General features: G+C 46.2%; 1 protein-coding gene across 13 annotated transcripts in view; it reads left to right on the top strand.

Annotated features, from left to right (window-relative positions):
• Nucleotides 1-21,808, top strand: part of Pard3 (par-3 family cell polarity regulator) — a 501,294-nt gene that overhangs the window by 470,090 nt on the left and 9,396 nt on the right. For all 13 annotated transcript variants that reach the window (XM_041649748.1, XM_041649755.1, XM_041649756.1 and 10 more), the window contains one exon: nucleotides 16,276-16,396. In XM_041649748.1, the coding sequence (XP_041505682.1) occupies nucleotides 16,276-16,396 (121 nt within the window). The remainder of the gene's footprint in view (nucleotides 1-16,275; nucleotides 16,397-21,808) is intronic.

Raw genomic sequence — 21,808 nt, 5'->3', positions numbered from 1 at the left:
CATCTCTGATATTTAGATACTCTTTGTAGCCAGCACTAGTTTAAGCGGCATCGCTTTCTTTCTTTCTTTCTTTCTTTCTTTCGAAGAGATGTATGGACTACTTCATAGCCTAGAGCTTCTCAAGTTCAGTGATGATAGGAAGTTATCATTTGTTTCACACTCTCTTCTGCAATTCTGCATCATCACAGAACTGAAACCATGTTAATTTTTAAAATAATTTAATTCATTCATCGAGGGACTGGAGAGATGGTTGACTTGACACGTGAAGGAGATTGTTGTGTCTCTGTTGACTACGACTGTAGAGAATTAACCTCCTAACGGTATCCACACTGTCATGAGCCCTAGGGCTCTGTGGAAGCAATTTTGTGAGCCTTCCATCGTGTATATATCATATACATTCGTTCTCACCAGAAGGGCCTCGAAGTTTATTAAACATTCTGCACGACACCACTTCCGCCATCTGTTCCTTGGGCCATGCTCCTCATCCCAGCATCCTCTAGACACTATCAACCAAGACCGTGGAGATGGTTTTTAATGTCAATACAAAACAATGTAACAGAAACCTATAGAAACCCCGTGGCGCTGACAAAATGAAATGTCAGAGGAGGTCTGTTGTAATGTCATACCGGAACAAAATGTCAGCCAAAATCCAAGGAGGCACCACTGTGATGTGAAGATGAAGCAATATCTGTGCCAGCCTTAGAGACATGGCCGTGTGAGAGAAGAGGAGCCGAAATGGTATCTGCAGAGGCTCCGACTTCACGTCTCTACCCGGCTTTGGTTAGTTGGCTGTCTTGTGGAGAAGAAAAGTCCTACATTGTGTTTTCTAATTCATACTTCTTCAACTGGAGATACCCCCAAGGTTGACGAATGCCTGGCTTCAGAAGTCACTGCTGTTTCACCTAGCTCCCCTGTGTCCATATGCCACTATGGTGTCACCTGACTCCCTTTCAGTGTGGCTAACCTTACCTTTCGTCCTAGCGGGTGCTGGTATAGCCTCCCTGCACACTGGTCCTTGGGCAACGGCAGATGGTATGGAGTACAGAACTGCAGGTGGGTCTACTGGTGGAGGCTCTCACTGGCGTTACCACCGGATCCATTGTTTTGCCCTCTGTTTCATGTGGAAGCGGTCACTGCCCTGCCTCCCTGACCTTCGTATAAGGCTGGTTTTGAAATCTGTGTCTTTGCCCTTATACCTGGAATATATGTGGTAGTCCCTTGACTAGGTGGTGGGTCTGCCTGTTTCCTAAACCCTCTCATATTAATGGAGGAAAGATTATATGTATAAGGAAAAAATGAAATTTTACTAAAATCTGTGATGATGTTGACCAGTTTTGAAACATACCTATGTATGAAAGTTTCCCTGTAGCAAACTGAGTTGGCTTGTATCCATTCACATGTAGCAGTCACGAAAGCTCAGTACTTTCCGAAAAAGTAAGGGGGGGTGGTGTTTAGTAATGCCAGAACCTATAACTGTGTCCTCAGAGCTTCATAATGGTGGGCAGGCTAGGCTGTGAGGAAAAGTACCACCCACTCCTTACCACCCACACTGGGAAGCAATTTGAAGAGTTGTGAACGAGGGACTGTGAGTTTCCTGGTAGGACAAAGTATATGTAGGAACCAGGGTCGGGGGGGGGGTGGGGGGGATTGAACGCTGTCATCACTATGGCAACCTATGCATTACAGCTAAAGAGATGTCAGAGAAGGGAAGGCTTCTTTATGCACAAGGATGGAATGTGAAATGGGGGAGAGGGGTAGGGTCGGAGGACTCGGCTGAACCCTAAACATGGGTTTATCTTTGGGGCCCTATAGGAACACGTTTTCTGTTGTAGCTCTACTTTTGAAGCTGGTGGTGTGATGTGTACAGGTCATCCCAGCACACGGAAGGTTGGGAGGATAGCCTCAGGTTCAAAACCAACTAGGGGCAGAGAAATTGTTATTTAAGTGTTTACGTAAAGTGTGTGCCTTTCTTTGTAAAGGCGTACAGACATGACTGTGTCATACCCGTGTCATAGACAGCTGTCCTTTTTAGCTTGTAGCCACATAGTCCGTATAATTAAATGTTTTTCTAAGAACCCATGTGCCTAGTTTAGTCTTTTTTATTGTTATACCGAATTGGAGTATTTTCTCATTTTTTAAATTTGAGAATTTCATAAATACATATTACACATTTTATGCAAATCCACCCCCGTTCACTACCCTCCGGTTCTCCTCCTTTTCCCACTTCCCCTTCCCAGCTCTATGTGCTCTTGTAATTTTTAACCCGCCCACTCCACACGTATGAGCATGGGTGCAGGACCATCTGTTAGATCATGGGTAGCGTCAGAGATGCCAAGTCGCCTAGGAAAACCGACTCTGTCCTTAGCACCCATCAGTTGCCAAGAGCTCATCAGATAAGGGTTGGACTTGGTGAGCCTCTCCACCATCCTTGCTGGGGTTTTGGATGGCTTGTTCTTAGACAGGTCCTATGCAAGCACTCACAGCAGCTGTGTGGAATGCTGCTGTGACATTTTCTACGCTGATTTCCATGGTTTGTCTTCTTTGTCTTAAGCCCATGCAATAGTACTCGGCATGAGTTCCTTCGTGTGGAGGAGCCTGCGAATCTAATCGGGAAGTGGCTGGTTAGTCCCAGAATCTTCATACAATGATGACACAAGTGGGCATAATTAATAAGACCTGCCGTTAGTGTGGCTCACAGCGTTTACAGCTGAACAAGACAGTTGATCCTTGTTCTCCCATGTCGTATACAGGGCCGTCCAGCGCTTCCAGGCTGATTGTTGAAATGATATTTGAAAATAGTTGAGAATTAAAAATAACATAAATCAGAAAGTCGAAAGAGCAGAAGGGGTGTGTGTGTGTGTGTGTGTGTGTGTGTGTGTGTGTGAAAAGGGGGCTCTTTACGACCTTATCCATGAGGGTAGAAAGGTTTCTTGGTTCTCCTGGGTAGATCCTGCAATGGCTTCAGAGAAGAGTCTTTTTATGGTAGAGGACATGGTCCAGGCCCAGTGACTGATCTGCTTCTCCGGCACCCTTCATAAATAAGTAAATGAAACAAGAAAGAAAGAAAGAAAGAAAGAAAGAAAGAAAGAAAGAAAGGAGGGAGGGAGGGAGGGAGGGAGGGAGGGAAAGTCATAAAAGAGAAATGGTATCCTCAAAGCTTCCTGTTGGAATGAACAGTGAACAATATTGGTATATGCTGGAAAAGTATTATGCTGTTACTGTAGGGGAGGGCAGGAGGGTGGGGATTGGGAAAGCTGTGCAAGAGGCTTGTGCTTGTCTGCCTGAACGGGAAGTTGACAGTTATCCTCAGTACATATGAGAGAGCAGCTATGGGCATATCATTCAGAAATGTCTAGATACGGGAGGAACTTAAGAGAAGAGGATCATTATAGAATCCCAAGGTTTTGTTTTATTAAAGAGCTCATGTAGATAACCCATGCTGTATTGAGTTATATTGATTAAAATCACAAGTTAAAGGATGGGAAGTAAAGCGAACCATGGCAGCCCTTGATGAGAGAGTAGCGAACGAGGAATCAAGATGGATGCATCTTGGCTATCCCAGCCTGAGTGGAAGGAGTTTCACGGGACTCGGTGGTCACAGCACTGACTGTCGTGGAGCAGGATTGCTGGTAACCAGCCTTTCGGGTAGCATTTAAAATGTAGACGGTATAGATGTAGGGACTTTGGAAACATGCATGCCACTCAAACTTTAACTGTTTATCAACAGTCCCAAATGATTCCAGTCACTGTTGTTTTCTCCTCGTGTAGCAAGAAGGCCTGAGGGAAGAGGCTGAAGGGACGGACCAACGTTTGTGCTCCAACCCCCATGCAGATAAAAACATTTCAGTTGTAACATGAGCAATTCAGAAATAGAAATACTTAACTAATACAATTAATAAAAGGCATAAAATAAGCAAAAGTAAAAACAACAAAGGAAATACTATCAAGTTCTTTACAATATTGAGAAACAGGGGCACTGTGTTAGTTTGAGTTAAGAAATGCCCCCGTAGGCTCATGTATTTGAAGGGCACTTGGTCCCTGGTTGGTGTTGCTATTTGGGAGGAGTTTGGAGCTCTTGGAGGCATGGAAGAGGCTCTGAGGATAGGTAGGCCTTTCCAGTTTTTTCTCTGCTTCCTGTTTGTGGCTTGCAGATTCCTGCTCCCCCCCCCCCCCCCCCCCCCCCCCGCCACCTGCCTCTCTAGCTGTCCTGCTGTCGCAGGCCCTTCCTCGGGAACGGTACACCAACGTGGCCCCACTGTGAGTTGCTTTTTCACATGGCATTTTACCACCGCAGGAAGTAACGAATGCAGACATCTAGGAAGTTTCCCATCGTATTTGGGCAAACCCACACTACTTCCATTTTCTGTTTGGCTTTCTTTCTTTCTTTCCTAAGAAATATCTCCCTGTTCTGATTTTAGTTTTCAAAGTGATGTCTATTATGAACTGTAGAGGCGGTGTGTCTCTTACTATATTGCTTCCCGTTTTGAATCATTTCAGGGAACTCATATAGAAATTACCTACTATTTTAAATTAAAATACTGCGTAGCAGCAAGGCCTGCATTGCACTGGGATTTTACCTTTAAACAGAATGAAAGACACAGCTCGCTCTCTTTTCTATAGCATTTTGCAATTACGCTATCATTAAAGACAAGAGAATGCAAAAACAAAGAAAATGCTAGCCCTGGATTCTATGTAATCATGTCATGATTAAAGAATTAAAATAATGGTTCGATAATTAGTTTCTATGCTTGAGTGATAAGACCTCTCTAATACAAAAAAGAACATGATAATCATTTTATTTTGTCATTGAAATCTATCAGCTTTTGTAATTTAATTTCCATTGCTATTTTTTTATTTCAAAGTTCACAACATAATTCTGATTATTACTCTTTTTTCCTCTGCTGTTGCCTTTTTCTTCTTCTTCTTTTTACCCTGGGGATATTGAAGTCTGTCCGCTCTTTCCTCAGACTCCTGACTGTCTATCTCAGTTTGAAGCACAGACCTTACCTCTGGGTCACAGCTGGCTAACCTTAGCCTCCCTGGTGGATTTATTGAATGAATAGCACAACCGTGAGCTTCTACCAACTCTCTCACCCACTGAAATGCCTTACAAGCTCTTACTGTTTATTGGAAAGATTTAGCAAGCCACCTCCCCAGGAAAAATACACTCCGAGTGTTAACCCCAGGTTATAAGGACTCCTTGAGTTGTATGGAGGAAAAAGGAAGTGTTGTGTGCGACTTCTTACAGGTGTTTTCCAAGCTGCTCTTGGATTTGTGGCTGAGCCTGAGCTCATTTTCTTCCCTTCACCTGCTTTTATGGCTCCGTAGGGTGGCTCGCTGGGGACCCAACTCTGCCCAGACCCGGCTTCTGACTGTTGCCTGCCCTTCGCCCATTTCCTTCAGTAAGGTGGGTGAGTCAGGGGGTGGAGCTACAAGGTCATTCAGTCTCCCTCTCCCTTCTGTCTCTGGGGGTTTTCGCCCCATCCGGTTCTCTCATCAAAGACCATCTGTTTTAAAAATTCTATTCAAATATGACTTTTTCCATCAAAACTTGGGTAGCTAGTTTTACATTGATATATTTTTAAGATTTTGTTTTATTTTGTTGTTTTTGTCAAATGTTTTATTGCATTCATTTATTTTTCGCATCTGTGTATACTTGTGTGGGCAGCACTGTATACAGTGGAAGTCAGAGGATGCCCTGGACATTCTCTCCTTCCGCCGCCTGGGATGCTGAGCCATGGTGATGCCTTAAGCCTAGCAGGTCAAGGGCAGCCTGGGCAGCTCCATGAGACCTCCTCAATTAATAATAATAATAATACTTTGTTCTGTGACTTAGGCAAGTTCTTCCTGTGAGGTGGTAGTACCCCACAATCAATAGTCCTAGCCTGAATTGTGTCTGACTCCAGTCAGGGAAAACCAGTGTGGGCTCCAATGAACCCACTCTGTGTGCTTATCCTTGTGTCCTGAAACTCTGTGCGCCTGTGTCCATGTGCGCTCTGCAGCTGAAGGAGTTCCCCTCAAAAAGTTCAGCTAAATCCCCTCACTCCTGTTTGAGACCACTGACAGGCTAGTAAGGAAGAGTGATGATGGTAATAAAGCCAACCGCTTATAAAATGATAGGGCTGTTACCAGGGGCCACAGAGGACGGGCGCAGCGTCCATTCCTGCGGCTTCCCACGGTGGAGACTACCTCCCTGTGATCCACAGAGCATCCTGGGACGCAGAACTACCTTCATCGGAGCAAACCTGGGATTCGCAGTCTTGATGACTAGCTTTTTAACCCAGAGAGTATAGCTATAAGGTTTTAATTTGTTATGATTTATTGTACTGAAATTGGTGTGAAATGGACAACAAATCATGGGTGTCACAATCTGGAGATGAATTTTATCAGCTGAGCAAGGGGAGCGCCTGTGGGATTTGCACAAGCATCTCATAATTCTTTTCATATCACAGATGATGAGGAAGCCTGTAAAAGGAAACCGAGGGTGACGTGGTATTCCCTGAGTAGCCAATTTCACGTGGACAGACAGGCACATATAAATAGAGCTACTTGGTCTCTGCGTAGATGCCTCGGTACGATTTAAAGTGATTGATGTGTACACAGGCAGAGATCTATTTAAGGTGATTTGTACACAGGCAGAGATCCATTTCCTTGAAATCCATTAGCCCAATGCTGAGTCCATGGCCACCTCACTTTTTATCTGGGTTACCTACAGAAATAAAAACATTACAAGGTATTTACTAGTCATAATTTATTTCATGTTTATATTTGAGTGAATTTAGATTCACCCACCAATAGGAAAGTGCTGGGATAGGAGAAAGAGCTAACCCAAAATATCAAACACTATAAATACCCTCCTGCAACACACACACACACACACACACACACACACACACACACAAAATCTGCCCCTGTTCAACACTAACTTGCATGCATAATTAATTGAAGCATCACATTCTTGCTTCACAGCCTGAAGAGAAATTGAATTCAGGTGTTTGTGGAACATATGGGGGGTGTACTGCGAATTTATGACCTGCAGCTTGAGTGTAAAACCCCAAGATATTTGCTGTTAAAACTTAATGAAGCTTGTGCAGGAGAGCTATTTTTATTTGTAATCTGGTAGCTGGTGGATCTCTTGGTTTAGCCTCCCCACTCCTTCTCCCAGTTCCTCATCGTCCATCTTGGAGCCTACGAGGTGGTGGAAATCTCATATGCCTGACCAGCCTGCTTTCCCGTTCAGCCAGCTTGAGAGTTAAGTTTGTTCCACATCATTTTGGTCTGTCCAAATTTTAACTCAGCAATTTGGGCACTGACACTTGGACAGGTGACTGAACCCAGGGCAATAACTAAAAAGAAACACTTTCTTTCCACCAAAAGAAGTTATGTGTTCGGGGGGGGGGGGGGGAGAGATTTGACCTTTGTGAAGGAAGCAGAGATGCAGTGCTGGAGAGAGGGTTGAGTTCTAAGTGCTTGTCGCTAGGCAGACATGAGCATCTGAGTAGATCCCCGCACTCACACGGAAACCCAAGCATGGTGGCCCATACCTGTGATTTCAGTGCTAGGAAGGCAAGGACAGCAAGAGCCCTGAAACCCGGAGCCCAGTTAGTGAACTCCAGCCTTACTGAGACCCCGTCTCAAATGATAAACCGGCGTCAGGCTCTAGTCTGGACCCTCTCACACACATCTACGAATGCTCACAGGTATCACACGCACGCGCACACACGATATGGAGGCCTCAGGTTCATCGTCAGCTCTCTCAGAGGACAGGCCTCCGCTACACCCACCTCCGCCTTGCTACTTGTCCCTGTGATTGAGCGGAATGCTCCAGACTTGAGCGCCAGGAGGGAAAACAAATGCAAGCATTCCCTGCTAACAGACGGGTGCAATGAGTTTAATGAGGAATCTGGATTTGCTTACTAATTTACAGCAATTAAGAACTTACTTCTGACATCTGTAGATGAAGACTAGTTCTCTGGCAGTGGCAAGAGCAGGGACTATGTTATGGGATTGCTAATCAGCACAGAACGCAGTTCAGGATGAGGAGGGTGACTTCCTTGACTCTGAGTTGGTGCCCTACTCCAGTGCTTCTGTCTGGGTCCCTTGAGTGCAGAGACACTTCATCCATGATTTGCCATCTCTGTTTAAGAGTTTATTTCTCCCCACTCTGTCCTGCTGCCGGTCTGTCCTGAAAGGCTTACAGCCCCTCACACCCACGCTTGACATCACCATGAGACATTGCTAATTGATGTGAGGTGTTGCTGGGTGTCGAGGCCGCCTGTTTCCAAGACTGCTTGGCAAGGATGCCCCACATCTGTTGTGCCTACATGGCTCTCTGTCTGTTCTGGTGTAGCTTGTGCTCCAAGTGACATCCTTGAGATACCTGCACTGCAGACTCTGTGTTGGGATAAAATCGGAATTGTGAAAGTTGAACACCAGAAGAAGGGAGCCCCACGAGGAAGGGAATTCACTCATTTGCCCAAGTCGACATGTTTTCAAAGATAACAGTATTCGGGAGTGGGCAGATGGCTCAGCCGTGCAAGCATGAAATCCTGTGTTTGGTTCCCCAGAACCCATGCATAAAAAGACGCATGGGCGGTGCATACCTGTGATCCTAGTACTGGGGACTTAGAGTTAGGAGGAGCCTCAGGCTTGCTCACCTGTCCAGCTCAGCAAAATAGGTGAGCGTGAGCACCAGGCTCAGTACAGGAAGTGAGTGTGAGCACCAGGCTCAGTACAGTAGGTGAGCGTGAACACTAGCTCAGTGCAGCAGGTGAGTGTGAACACTGACTCAACGCAATAGGTGAGTGTGTACACTGACTCAGTGCAGTAGGTAAGCGTGAGCACCAGGCTCAATACAGTAGGTGAGCGTGAGCACCAGGCTCAGCACAGGAGATGAGCATGAGCACCAGGCTCAGCACAGGAGGTGAGCGTGAACACTGACTCAACGCAATAGGTGAGTGTGAACACAAGCTCAGTGCAGTAGGTGAGTGTGAGCACTGGCTTAGTGCCAAAATCAGCAGAGGACCCTGTCTCAAAAAACAAAAAATGGAGAGTGATCAAGAAAACAAATTTAACATCATCTTTGCACACACACACACACACACACACACACACACACACACACACACACTGTGAATAGTATAGCTGTCAAGGTGATGGAAACGTCCGAGTAGGAAAATGTTTGATTGAGTGTGGACTGCATTCTTTCCAGGATCTGAGATATCTGGAAATTAACTTCTTGTGTTTTAATTAGGAATAGAAGCATGGCTCTTTGGCTTCGTCGGTAATTGGGTGGCAAGCACAGGTGTGAGATTCCCTAGCACTTGGAATACTGCTTTGAGCTCAGGCCAGAAAGTAAATTGCTGGGGCTGGGGATGGAGCAGAAGTGAAGAGGCTGAGGGTGGAGGCCGAGGCTGGCATGGCTAGCGAGCATTTGCTGAGCAGCTACCCTTTCGTAATTGGAAGCCAGGGTCCTTCCAGACAGTGGGGACTTGTGAACGAGCTCCCAGAAGCCTTTGGGTCTCCTTCAGACATGCATACTGGGAACAAAGGGCTCTTGAGCTTGGCAGGTGTGTTTTCACCAGGCTGTGGGGAGACAGCCCCATTTCCATGATGACTGGTTTCTCAGAACACTGTTATAGTAGATAGCCATCTCCCCAAAGGAAGAAGCAAACAGTTGGGAAGCTATCTATGGAACATTCTTGACCAAATGCTGCTGTTCCCTGGCTTTACTTGTTAGGGTATATAGTAGATAATGATTTTTCAGTTATATCTTCTACACCAGTGTTTACTTGGTGCACTTTCTTTCACGTCCAAACTTTGCAGTGACCGTCTTTATGCATGGTAGTGTCAGAATTCCGTTATACAATAAGAACCTTGTTTCCCTTGTCTTTTGACCAGCCTATTTTTTGCAACAGACCATATTTATTTGGTTTTTGTATAAGGACAGTGTTGTGTGTACTATTAGGTCATTTGAGCAAGTAAAGTAATCACATGCCATTCCCTAGAGTTGGGGGGGGGGGGTGGGCGCATGTAGGTTTGAGGGAGACGGGGTGGGGGGGGGAGTGCTATGAGGGTGGCCATCTAGCAAGAAGCATGTGTCTTCTGCTCTGTTCTAGGCTGGGGTCCTTCAGCCTTGCCTCAAAGATTCAGACTTAGTTTAACTCTGTTCCCCCCCCCCCGTGTGTTCCTTCCTGGACCCTCTTTGTATGCGTGTGTGCATACAGGTGTAGTATACGTGTGTGTGTGTGTGTGTGTGTGTGTGTGTGTGTGTGTGTGTGTGTGTGCCTGTCTGTGTGTCCTTCTCACTCTCTGTCCACCTTGTTTTCCGAGATAGGGACCCTTGCCATCCTGACTAGCTTAACTGACCAGCCAACCACAGGCTTCTACTGATGTCTACCTCCCAGACTTTGCTGGTTGGCTTTTATGTCAACTTGATGTGGACTCAAGTCATTTGTGCAGAAGGAACCTCGATGGAGAAAACAGATTGCCCTGTCAACAAGCCTATGATGCATTTTCTTAATTAGCAATTGAGGTGGGAGGCCCCAGATCACTGTGGGCGGTGCCACCCCTTGCCTGGTGGTCCTGGCTGCTATAAGAAAGCAGGCTGAGCAAGCCATGAAGCAAGCCAGTAAGCAGCACTCCTCCAAGTCCCTACCCTGTCTGAGTTTCCGTCCTGACTTCCCTCGGCCGCGGAATGTGAGCTGAGAGTTGTAAGCTAAGAGAAACGCTATTTCGAGCTGTTTTATCACAGAAATAGAAACCCTAACTAATGCACAGACTATACGCATGTGCCCACACGCCTGACTTTTTCTACAAGGGTTTTAGACATCAAATTTGGAGCCTCATGCTTACATGAAGATTACAAACTGAGATATCTCCCCAGTCCTTTTTCTAGTCTTACACCGTGGAAATGTTCTCGTCAGGACAGCCACGCGTCAAGTTCTTGCTTGTATCCCAACCGTAGACCCCATCTCGGACAGAATGAGTCATCTGGCCTCGACCACCGTCCGTGAGCGATACGGCTTCTTTTTCTGCCTGACAAATTCCGTCCCTTCAAACAGCATACTTGCGTTTCCGATTCTGAGGGTCTGGAGTTGAGACTTGGCTCAGGGTCTCCTAGTGGACAATGGAGAGATCGGCCAGGCTGGCTGTCACATGGAGGCTCTGCTGGGGAGTCCCGGCCTCCTTGCTTGTCCTTTGCAGTCGTGGGATTCAGGGCAGGGAACCCCATTCTAGAGTAGAGCAGGATGGATGTCACCTTCTTAGGTGGTCATGGAATATCGCCGCATACACTCAGCAATGGCGACTGCAACTTTTTGATCAGAGGCAAATGTGGTTCTTAGGCACACTTGAAGATAAGTTCCCGAAAGGCCACACACAAGAAGGTGAGAGACGTGGGGGCCACTTTAAAATGTGCCCTTCACAAATATTTGCTGAATTATACACTGTGTCACAAGCCACTGGTGGTGACGATCATGGCCCCCGACTGAGATCATTCTGAGAGGAACAGGAGCGCAGGACTTATGTCAGGGGATAGCTGGGGAAGAATTAAGTACGAAGTTGGCCTGGGAAATCAGGAAAGTCTTCATGAGGGTGGAATTTGATTTCCTGGTAGAATTTTGAAAGCTGAGAAAGAGAAGATGGGGACAAAAGAAAAATCGGGACAATTGCATCCTTTTTCCCGCTTAGCTGTTCTATATTTCAGGATCAGATCTAGAGAGGGCTGGCTGCAGTCTAGTAAGGCCTGCTGTCTACCTCCATACTGGCTTCTTGTCTTCTCTTCCTTCCGTGCGCATGACCAGAGGCACCAACGTGGTGCTGCCTGTTTAACCTCTATAAATGTATGGTTGGCTCTCCCTCCGTTTACATTTTGGGTCTCAGTGCTCTAACCTTGCTTCCGGCTTTCCAGATTCCTGTTGCATAATTTAAAATGTAAATGTTAAGGTATTTTTAGTCTGTAATGAATTCATCAGTCCCATTACAAGTTCTTGTCTCTCTGCAAATTCTCTTTGCTCCTCTAAGAAGATAGGTCAGAATTCAAGCCACAAGAGAGTGTGTCCGGGCTCAGTTTGAATTGGAAGGAAAGGTTGGATCAGGACAGTGGGGCTCTGGGGACAAAGTTCACCTGTGGAGCTGCAGGTACAGTTCAATAGCCCCCAGACATCCCCTCTGAATACCAGGATTTGTGGGTGCCGAAATTCCGGGCATTTGCATAGAAGTCTGTGAGCATATGCCATATACCTTAAACCCTGTCTAGATTTGCAACACCTAATGACGTAGGAGTGCTATGCAACTTACCGCTATGCTTAGTCTTATGTGGGGAAACAATTTAAAAATTACTCATGGCTTGGTGAAATGGCTCAATTGGTAAAGGCACTTGGTGTCGAGCAAGCAACCTAGGTGGTGAAAGGAGAGGGCCGCCTTCTGCAAGTTCATCTCCACGCATCATGCACACACACACACACACACACCCCCCCCACACACACACAATAAAAGGGCAGCGTCCCAAGTGCCAGCAGAGGCTGCATTCTTGTGATTTTAAGGAATGGCTTGATAAAGTCCCATTTTTTAGTAAGTTAAAGGGCTGGCAGGATGGCACAGTGGTAAGGCACACCGGCTCTTCTTCCTGAGAACTTGGTTCGATTCCCAGCACCCACATGTTGTCTCAACCTTCTGCAACTCCAGCCACAGGGGGGTCTGACGCCATGCTCTGACCTCTGTAGGCACTGCATGTATATGATGCATAGATATGCATGCACCCACACACATAAAAATATATAGTAAAACATATTTAAAGCTATGATCTTAACAACTCCCCCTCCATCCCTGTATTTCCTACCCAATGACGGTTGAGCCCAGGGATGAGCTCTGTGTAGAACTGAGCGTGTCCGTTTCTCAGGACTGCCGTTCAGAGACTATGGGCCTCCCCTTGACTTAGGGAAACAGAACAGAGCAGCTGTAGAACATCGAGTAGAGGTAGCCACTGGCTGCCAGCTGCCCTATTGTGGTTTGGCTTGTCTCAAATCAAAAAAAATAAATAATTAAAGTCAATGATTAAATTTAGGATGAAAACTGGATCTATAATTTCTCTTTTAAAAATGGAAGGGGCTGGGAATGGATAACTCAGCTGGTGAAGTTCCTACTGTGCGCTTGTGCGGAGCTGAGTTGGACCTCCAGCACCAGTGCAAAAAGCTGGGCGTGGTTCCAACACTAAAGAAATGGAGACCGGTGGATGCTGGGACTTGCTGGCCAGCTGGCCTCGTGGAACCAGTGAGCCCCAGGCTGTAAGGCAGTGTCAGATAACACGAGTTACACGACACCTGAGAGGCAGCATCCAGATTGACCTGTGCCCTCCTTGTGATCTGCACATGGCCTGCACCCACAGAAACATGAGCATACGCATTCCCACACACCCCAGAGGGAAACTGGAGGGCATCCGTGGACCATATCCCCTGGCTGTCTCAGCCTTCACAGGCAGCACATTTACCGTCTTCTCTAGGATGGCCGTTCTCGGTTCAGTGAGTGGGGACAGGCATGGCTGTGCAACCGGTTCCCTCACCCTGTACACCAAGAGTGTCCAGTTAGCAGGCCTGCAGAAACTCCAGTTACTCTTAGCACAAATGAATGTATCAGCCACCATCAGGGAAACAGGTAAGACCTACCAGAAGGCTCCATGCCATGTGTCCTGTGCAGTCTGCTTTGCACAGACTTCCAAGTCCTGCCACACTGTGCATGCACAAGGGGCCAGAATTCTCAGGACACGACACAGAATACAGCAGAACAAAACCCTCATCATTACTGAACCAAAGGCAATTTTTTTTCACATAGTACACACACACACACACCATACATACACGTACTCACGCACGCATGCGCATCTATGTACATATACAAGCATACACACATGCCCACACATGCAGAACAGTTATGCTACAAAAGCCATTATGGCAAGAGGAGGCCAAGTGCCAGCATTTGGACCAAAGCTGCCTTTTGTCTGTTTACAGAGAGCATCCTAAACCCCCATCATCTCTGTTCAGATCCCCATGATGTGGGGTCTCTGGAAATTGGCATTTCTTAGTCTCAGTCATCCCTTGAACTACTTCGGTGGTGTTTTGATTTATTCCTCACCAACATTACGGGTGGGGAGGGAATAGGAAGCAAAGAAAAAGACCAGCTTTAAATTGGCACCAGCCCTAATCTAGGTTGACTGCGATGCGTAGGGATTAGTCACTATTGCTAATGAATATTTAAATCTCCTTTGGCTTTCTTGGCAAAAGAGGGCATCAGAGTTTTCAAAGCCCAGATTTGAATGATTGGCCCGTCACAGGCTGGCTTGGGAAGCGAGTAAGCCAGTGCAATAGTTCTCTCTTGCAAAGCCAGGTCTTACCTCCACGCTGCCAATGCTTATTCCCGAAGGGCACCTGATGGCCTTCCCATCCTGGAAATTGTCATCAATCATGAAACCATTGCAGCCTGTCTTCAGTGTAAGCCAGGAAAGTGCCGCCAGTTCAGCTGGTCCAGGGCAAGCTGGGCTAATTCTCTAGAGCCGGGCTGAAAGAAAGCAGAGGAAAGGAAGGGAAAGCGGTTGGGAGATTAGGAAACCAGGGCCCAGGTGACTGCTGGGGCTGATCCTAGAAAGCCACTGAGGCTACCCACAACTGGAATTAAGGACATTGGGTCAACCACCTTGTTGAGGAATGACCTTGACCTCATCACAGACAGTGGAAGGTTGGTTTTCATCACTTGCTTGAATTTCATGACCCATAAATATGCAGTTAATGTATGGGAAGAGCTGAGCGGAGATCCTGCTGAGGCCGGAGCACTTTGTAGCTAGTCTGGCCTTCCATCATCCTCCCATTGATGTCGGTTGAGAGCAACAAAACCACGGTTCCTTTCCTTGCTGCTCAATTTCTGTCACATTATGCTGGCAACTAGACCATCACATGCCCAGGTAGTCACTGGTCCCGTGGGAAAGAGTGAGAGGTCGGTAACCAGTGCTAACTAATGTGCTGGAACAAGGTATGGCTATATCTGTATTTTCATAAGCCAGTGGGAAAAGCGGCTTGCATGTCTCAGAAGCATGGAAGGAACTTTTGAGACTGCGTGAGATGTTGCATGATTTGAAATGGCACATTTACAGACGCGTTCACTTTCATGTTCTCGGACTGGTCAACCCAAAACATTTGCCACTCAGCTCCTTAAAATGTCAGTTTCCACACTTGGCGGGATGAGGGGCCATGCTGCCTTCTCTACCAGGCTTGCAGCTGTTCCTGCTGCAGAAGGAAGTTCGGGGCGATACAGAATGCACGCATCCTTGTGTAAACAAGTGGTTTGCTCAAACAACACCTTAACTTGATTTTTCTGTTTCTCGTTATACCATGGAGATCACGTGTTGTTCATGGCCTAGATGAAATGTAAATAGGAAGCTGATGAAATAGCAATATGATGTCATCCTGCAAATCTCACAGGATGTGTGCACTTGCATGTACCACTCACATATGTACATCCATATATTCACAGACACATATACACATAATAGTGTTGTTATTATAATTCTGCATAACTGTAAAGATATACACATGTATTCATGTACGCTGAGACAGAGACCCATTACATAAACCATATACACAGACACATGACATATATGTACATCACACACAAACATAGGTCCACAGACACACACACCATACACCAATACATACGCACAGACATCTAATCATGTTTGCACAGAGATTCCCACACGGATGCGTGTACATTTTGTTGTTTGCCGCTCTGTAGAAAGAATATGCCAGACCAGCGCTGTACCAGTGAGCTGCATCTCCAACTACATTTTAATTTTTGGTTTTGATTTTAATTTGAATCATGTAGGGGGGTGAATGGTATCGTCTCACTTGATTGCAGATGGTATCTCTGCTTCATTTGTAAAAGTGTAAGGAAAATGGTGTGCCCCGGGCTAGGGAGCTGGAGGAGCTAGTCTGGGCCCTGATTGTTCTGGGATGTTCAAGGCCCCATCTTTCAAACCGTCACTGCCAGCGCCTAACCAGATTATGGAAAGGAAGCGAGACTTTGAAAGGTCACCCCATCAGACCTCTGCTGGAATAGTCACAATGAACTAAAGCCCTGAACAAATGAACGTTTCAAATGCCCAGATTTGGTTGTAAGAATTCACTTCCTGTTTGAGTAACAATCCACAGCTCGCTGCCCTTCCCCCCAGCAACTGCCATTTGTGGTTACTGTTTTCGAGGGTGCTCACGGCTGCCCCTTCTCTTTTAGCAATCGATCCACTCCTAGCAACCATGACCGGATACAGCGTCTACGGCAAGAGTTCCAGCAAGCCAAACAGGATGAGGACGTGGAAGACCGGCGCCGCACCTACAGCTTTGAGCAGTCTTGGGTGAGTGTCTGGTTCCTTAGCCCAGCGAAGAGGCTCACAGCTGCCCCCATAAGAGACGCCCCTGAGCTATGACCTCAGTCTTTTATGAGATAAGACAAGATGGAGCCAAGTCCCTCTGACCTTTAGCATTCTGACCTTTCCCTCATTCCCATCTGGGTTTCATCATTGCTAATTTCATTTTATATCTTGTTCCACCATCTGTCCACTGTGTAATAGGTTCAGATAGTCATACGACGAGACACGGCCCAAGAATGTCTGCTCCCAACCACGTTTGTTATTAGGCTCACTCAGTGCCTTTTAGAGCAGAGCCAAAGTAGCTTCAGCTCCTGCTCATCTGTGTCTGTGAGACAGAGACTGGTAATTCTTGGCTCTTTATTCTCTAACCCCCTTGATATTTCGTTTTGCTCTGTTTTGCTTTATTGAGACAGGGTCTCATATAGCCCAGGCTAGTCTCAAACTCACATATAATCAAGGATAACCTTGAACTCCCGATCTCCTGCCTCCCAAGGGTGGTACTACATGTGTGCATCCTTATGCTAGCTTTCTCTGGTGCTGGGCATCAAACCCAGGACTTCATGCATGCCAGGCAAGATCTTTACAGGTGTGGCTACCACTCCTGGCTTCTGACTGCTGACGTTGTACCCACATAGTGAACTTCAAGTTCGAGGCCAAGTGTCTTCTCCGTGTAGGGTGTTTTCACTGAGAGAGCTGAGGATTTTATCGAGGTCTGAATGAGGAAGTGTCTGTGATTTGGACGTTTCCACGTTATCTCTTTAATAGGAGAAAAGACCATGAAAAAAAAAAAACAAACAAACCTGTACTTTGGAAACCCAGCTATCAAAGGTCAGAGGTCAAATTACCAGATGCCCTTGAAACGGTGAGACAGACAGCGTGGCCTGTGTATTGTTTCCTGTGGTGACAGAGCAGGCAATCACTTGGATGACAAATTGGTTACCTTAGGCACAGAATGGTTTCCCCAGTTGTGGATCAGAAGTTGACCTTTTCCTTGCTTTTTCTTTCTCATTTGCAAACGGTTGAGGTCTTGCTGAGAATTCTCCCCCTGGCTGGTGGCACAAGTGAGCTTATGGTTACTGTCATTCTGCTCCGCCCTCCCGTCTGCTCTTCCTCCTCCCTCTGTGAGAGCTGCTAACTTCTCCAGAGTGTAACCTCACTGTCTCTTCCAAAGCTAGGAATGTCTTTCTTCCCACGTGTCTGCTGGTCCCACGATGGAATGGTCCACACTCATCTTATTCCAAAGAACCTCAAGTTCATCTTCAGGCTGTCTGGGAAACATAGCACGTATGAGCTGAAATGAGCATTCACAGTACAGCCAGATGCGTTGCGTAGAGTTTCCTAGCCAATGACTCCATCTACAGATGTATCACATAGAGAGAATCCTAGCCAACAACCTCATTGACAGAGCTGCCTGTGGCAGAAATGACTGCAGGTAGCCCTAAAATCTCATCTATTTTGGAAACGTTCACTGTAAACCCTAGCAGTGTGGATGCACCTGCTCACGGGCCTTTGTTCAAGATAGAGTCTGGGTGGGAAAGACCTGGTTTGTGGCACAAAAGGCCTTTAGAGGAGCTCAGGCCCAGAAAATTTCTGAGCTCTAATTGGAGTGCGTTCTCTCCCAGGTTGAGGAGGAGGAAAAACAGGTTCTTACTCCTGCCCCGCCCCCATGCAGGTGTAGTCTACACCAAACAGCACTCTGCTTCAACCCTTCCCTGAAGTGACACAGGGCAAGTTCCTGAGCAGTAGCTGGAACGCTCATTATTATGGGGTACTCCAGTCTGGATGGAACCGGCAGTTGCTCTTCAGGAATTAAATTGCAGGCTGTGCACACAAGAGTTCAGCATGCTGACGGAACCCCTCAGACACCTAGCGTTGCCCACAAGGGATGCTCTGACTGACCGAGGCAACTGAGATATGGGATAAAGGAGACTTTAATGGCATTGCTAATTCCTTCCCATCCCCGGTCAGTGGAGACTGAAAGTACTTTAGTCCTTCAAGGAGAAAATTGACCCTGTGCCGTGTGAATGTCCTCATCTTTCCTGGGCTTTTCTTGTTCCTTGCAGGCTTTAAATGAACAGTAAAAATCTACCTTTTCCTTCATCCTCATGGTGTGGGCTTACAGTGGGACTTTCTGTCCTTCCAGGGTATGACCTGGTCTCTTCAGGAGCCCAGCTCAAGACAGGGTTATTCTGCCTCCCCTAGGCCAGGGGATTTGAGAAAACAACAGTTTGCTTTTATTGTCATTGTTTTAATCACTTGTGAGGCCTCTGCTGCTGTTGCTTCCTCATTGCTCCTTGTCCTTGGTTCAGAAGACATCGCTTTCATTTAAGGCCCTGGTTGTGACCTCAGCTCACACTGCCTGGAGATTGCTTTCCTTGGAAATTTCCCCAGAGAGAGCTGTTTTGCAGCAGAGGGGTGTCAGTTCCTCATGGAGAAAGCCTACAGCAAAGTAGACCCCTTGCTTGGCACTATTATCATCCCCTAGACAGACTTCTGAGCCATGCTACCTGAAGAGGGGGTGTTGGGTGCTGTGAGCTGCTGATGCGCATGGCCTGCTCTGTAAATCTGCACGTCATTCTCAAGGTACCAGGTGCTTCACGAGCACTGACGAGAGAAACAAACACAGTATCGGTGCCAGCGCATGCCTTTCTAAAGATCAGGGGAAATGGGGGTTCTGAGGCCTATCCAGCCTAACACAGGTTCTTAGTAACACTTAAACTTTTTAGCATTCCAATAGTTTGACAGAATGATAGGGCAGAGGCCTGAGACCCCAAAACAGAAAAAGTTGTCTCAGCTCTACCACCTGAAGGTCCCCAGCCTTGTCTAATCCGGGAGGTGAAGAGGGTTCTGGTCTGGTTTGTATTTGGAAGGGAGATTGAGAGAAGATAGTGTCACCAAGATTAAAGCTGTCAGTAAGGGAACGACAGAAGATAATGGCAGAGCCACAGTTAATCAGTGAATAATTTACACTCTTTACATGACTTAATTAGATAAAACTTCTTTCTACCTACTACCAGAGCTTTAAACTGTCATTTTAATCGGTTTGGACTCCATATGAGAGTTACGTGTATTCAGCTTCTAAAGAAGGACCCACCATCTTAAAGGGCTATCATTTTTGTCATCATTTTTATCTAAAAAACACATACTGTTATGTTTTACTTTTGTTTTCTGTATGTGCCTTGGGCATATGTAAAATTTAGGAAATTTTATTATGCTTATTCAGGTAGAAAAAGGAACCTCCAAATGGTCATGTATGTATGTATGTGTGTATGTATGTGTATATGTATGCATGTATTGTGTATACACATATGTGCGTATATACATACTTTCACACTATTTTATCTCTTTGAAGTTAAGTGACTGCATGTGTTTTAAGTTATAGAATTTGTATATGAATAAACTAACAAATTTATTTCTACCTCTATAATCTGTAAAAAAAAAGTTGTAGTATTACCTAGTTCTAAATACTACTGAAACTTTCTATTGTGTCTACACAGTCTTATTCATGAATCTGTTGAATATCTTAGCTATTTTGTTTTGTATTTTTATTTTTGTAAAAAAAAAATGATCAAAGACTAGTTTTAATTAGCCAAGAGAACTCCTGCTTGATGCAAATCCAGTGGCGCTCTGAGGCGGCGTTTCTTCCATTTTCTCCCACACTGGATGAAGTTAGCGTTTTTCCAGCCAGCTCAGTCCTGCAGAGGATTCTTTCTAATCATCATAAAGACCAATACTCTGCAGTTCGCTTACAAAAGCAACAGGCGGATTTTTCTCTTGTGGCTTCTAAGAGATCCCATTGTGCTTAGGGACAGTCGTATACACACCTCTGTCTTACGGTGTTTCTTGTCATTCACACCTGGCACTGGGGTCTATTTTTTTTTAATTTAAAAGGTCACTTCTTATAACCAATTTCTTTGCACACAACACCTAGGTGATTTTGTAATTTGCATCTAAAGCAGCTGCACTTCCTTGCCCGAATTCCCAGTGTTGTGACATTTTCTGTACAGCTGCTTGTTTTGTGTGTTTCGTACGCAGGTGTGGGGTGGTGTGTGTTGTATGCAGATGGTATGTGTGCACGTGTGCACACGCCAGAGTTCACTGTGGAATGTGTCTTCCTCCACAACTCTCTACTGTTTGGAGACAGAGTCTTTCCCTGACCCGGGAGCTGCAGATGGGTGCAGATCTGAACTCATGGCTTCATGCATGTGCAACCAGCACTCCGTCCACTCTCCCTGCCCACTTGATTGTTAGAGAACATGGAGGCCTCTGTGGGATAACATGTTCTCTCTTCCTCATGTCTTTATTCATGTAATTGTTGATTCAGATGCATGACTGTGCTCCTTGGGTGTCGTCTGTGCTCTCTATGCTGAGACGTGGTCTCTTGTTGGACTTGAAGCTCCCTGCTCTGGATGGCTGGCCAGTGAGACCCAGGTGTCTCTCTCTCTCTCTCTCCAGCACTAGGATTACAATTGTACCCACCATACCTGGCTTTTGGCTTTTGTTTGTTGTTGTTGTGGGTTCTGGGTTTGGAACTCATCAGCGGAGTTGTCTCCCAAGCCTGCATTATGGTAAAGTTACTTTGTTGTATTTGGGACTAATGTAAAACTTGCCAGAGTGATTTTATGGACTTGTTACTACGAACTAGTCACGTATACAATCTCCCGTAAGACCCATGGCTGGTTAGAGTTATCTGTAAAAGATGAAGGCACAGGCATGACTGGCATGCCCTTTTGCAGGCTTGAAGAGAGAGAGTAAAATATGGATGGCGAGCCTGAAGCGTCTGTCTGGTTATAGGCGACGTCTGTCTGTCAGCCCCTGTCATCCGTATGTGCGGGCTGAAGCCCGTCATTCCTGAAGCCCGCGAGGGTTGCAGTGGATCTGAACAACTGACGAGGTTTGAACCGTGTCAGAACGCACACAGTTGAGGAAACAAAAGCCCTTCAACTTATTTTTCCCCCTCTGTCAGAATCAAATCTTTAGGCCGCTGAGAGAAACAACTTAAAAATCTACCTGCATTTCTGTAAGATCTTACATTTTCTTTTCACATCTCCACAAGCAGGGTGTCAAAAGACAGCGTGAGTTTAAATCACTGGTTACCGAGTCTCGTCGCAGAGTGCCAAAGCCTTCCAGACAACCTGACATGTGTAGGAGCTTACAGTGCGTGAAGGGGAAGGAAGCAGGGCAAACCATGCAGTTCTCGCGTTATATTTGCCTGCGCAGTGACGCTCCCCAGGGCTCCTTCAGGCTCTCAGCCACCCAGTAGTGCAGGGCGTCCTGCCTGTCTTCGTTAGTGTGGAGGATGCTGTGTGCATAAAAGCAGGGGCTCACTGGGGAAATGCTCTGTCATCCATCCGTCTGTCTGTCTGTCACCTACCTACTTACCTATCTATCTACCTA

The sequence above is a fragment of the Microtus oregoni genome, unplaced genomic scaffold (assembly GCF_018167655.1).
Source record: "Microtus oregoni isolate MIOR12 unplaced genomic scaffold, Mior012 000004F_ref0000308, whole genome shotgun sequence".
NCBI lineage: Eukaryota > Metazoa > Chordata > Mammalia > Rodentia > Cricetidae > Microtus > Microtus oregoni.
This window is presented reverse-complemented; position numbering and strand designations above follow the sequence as displayed.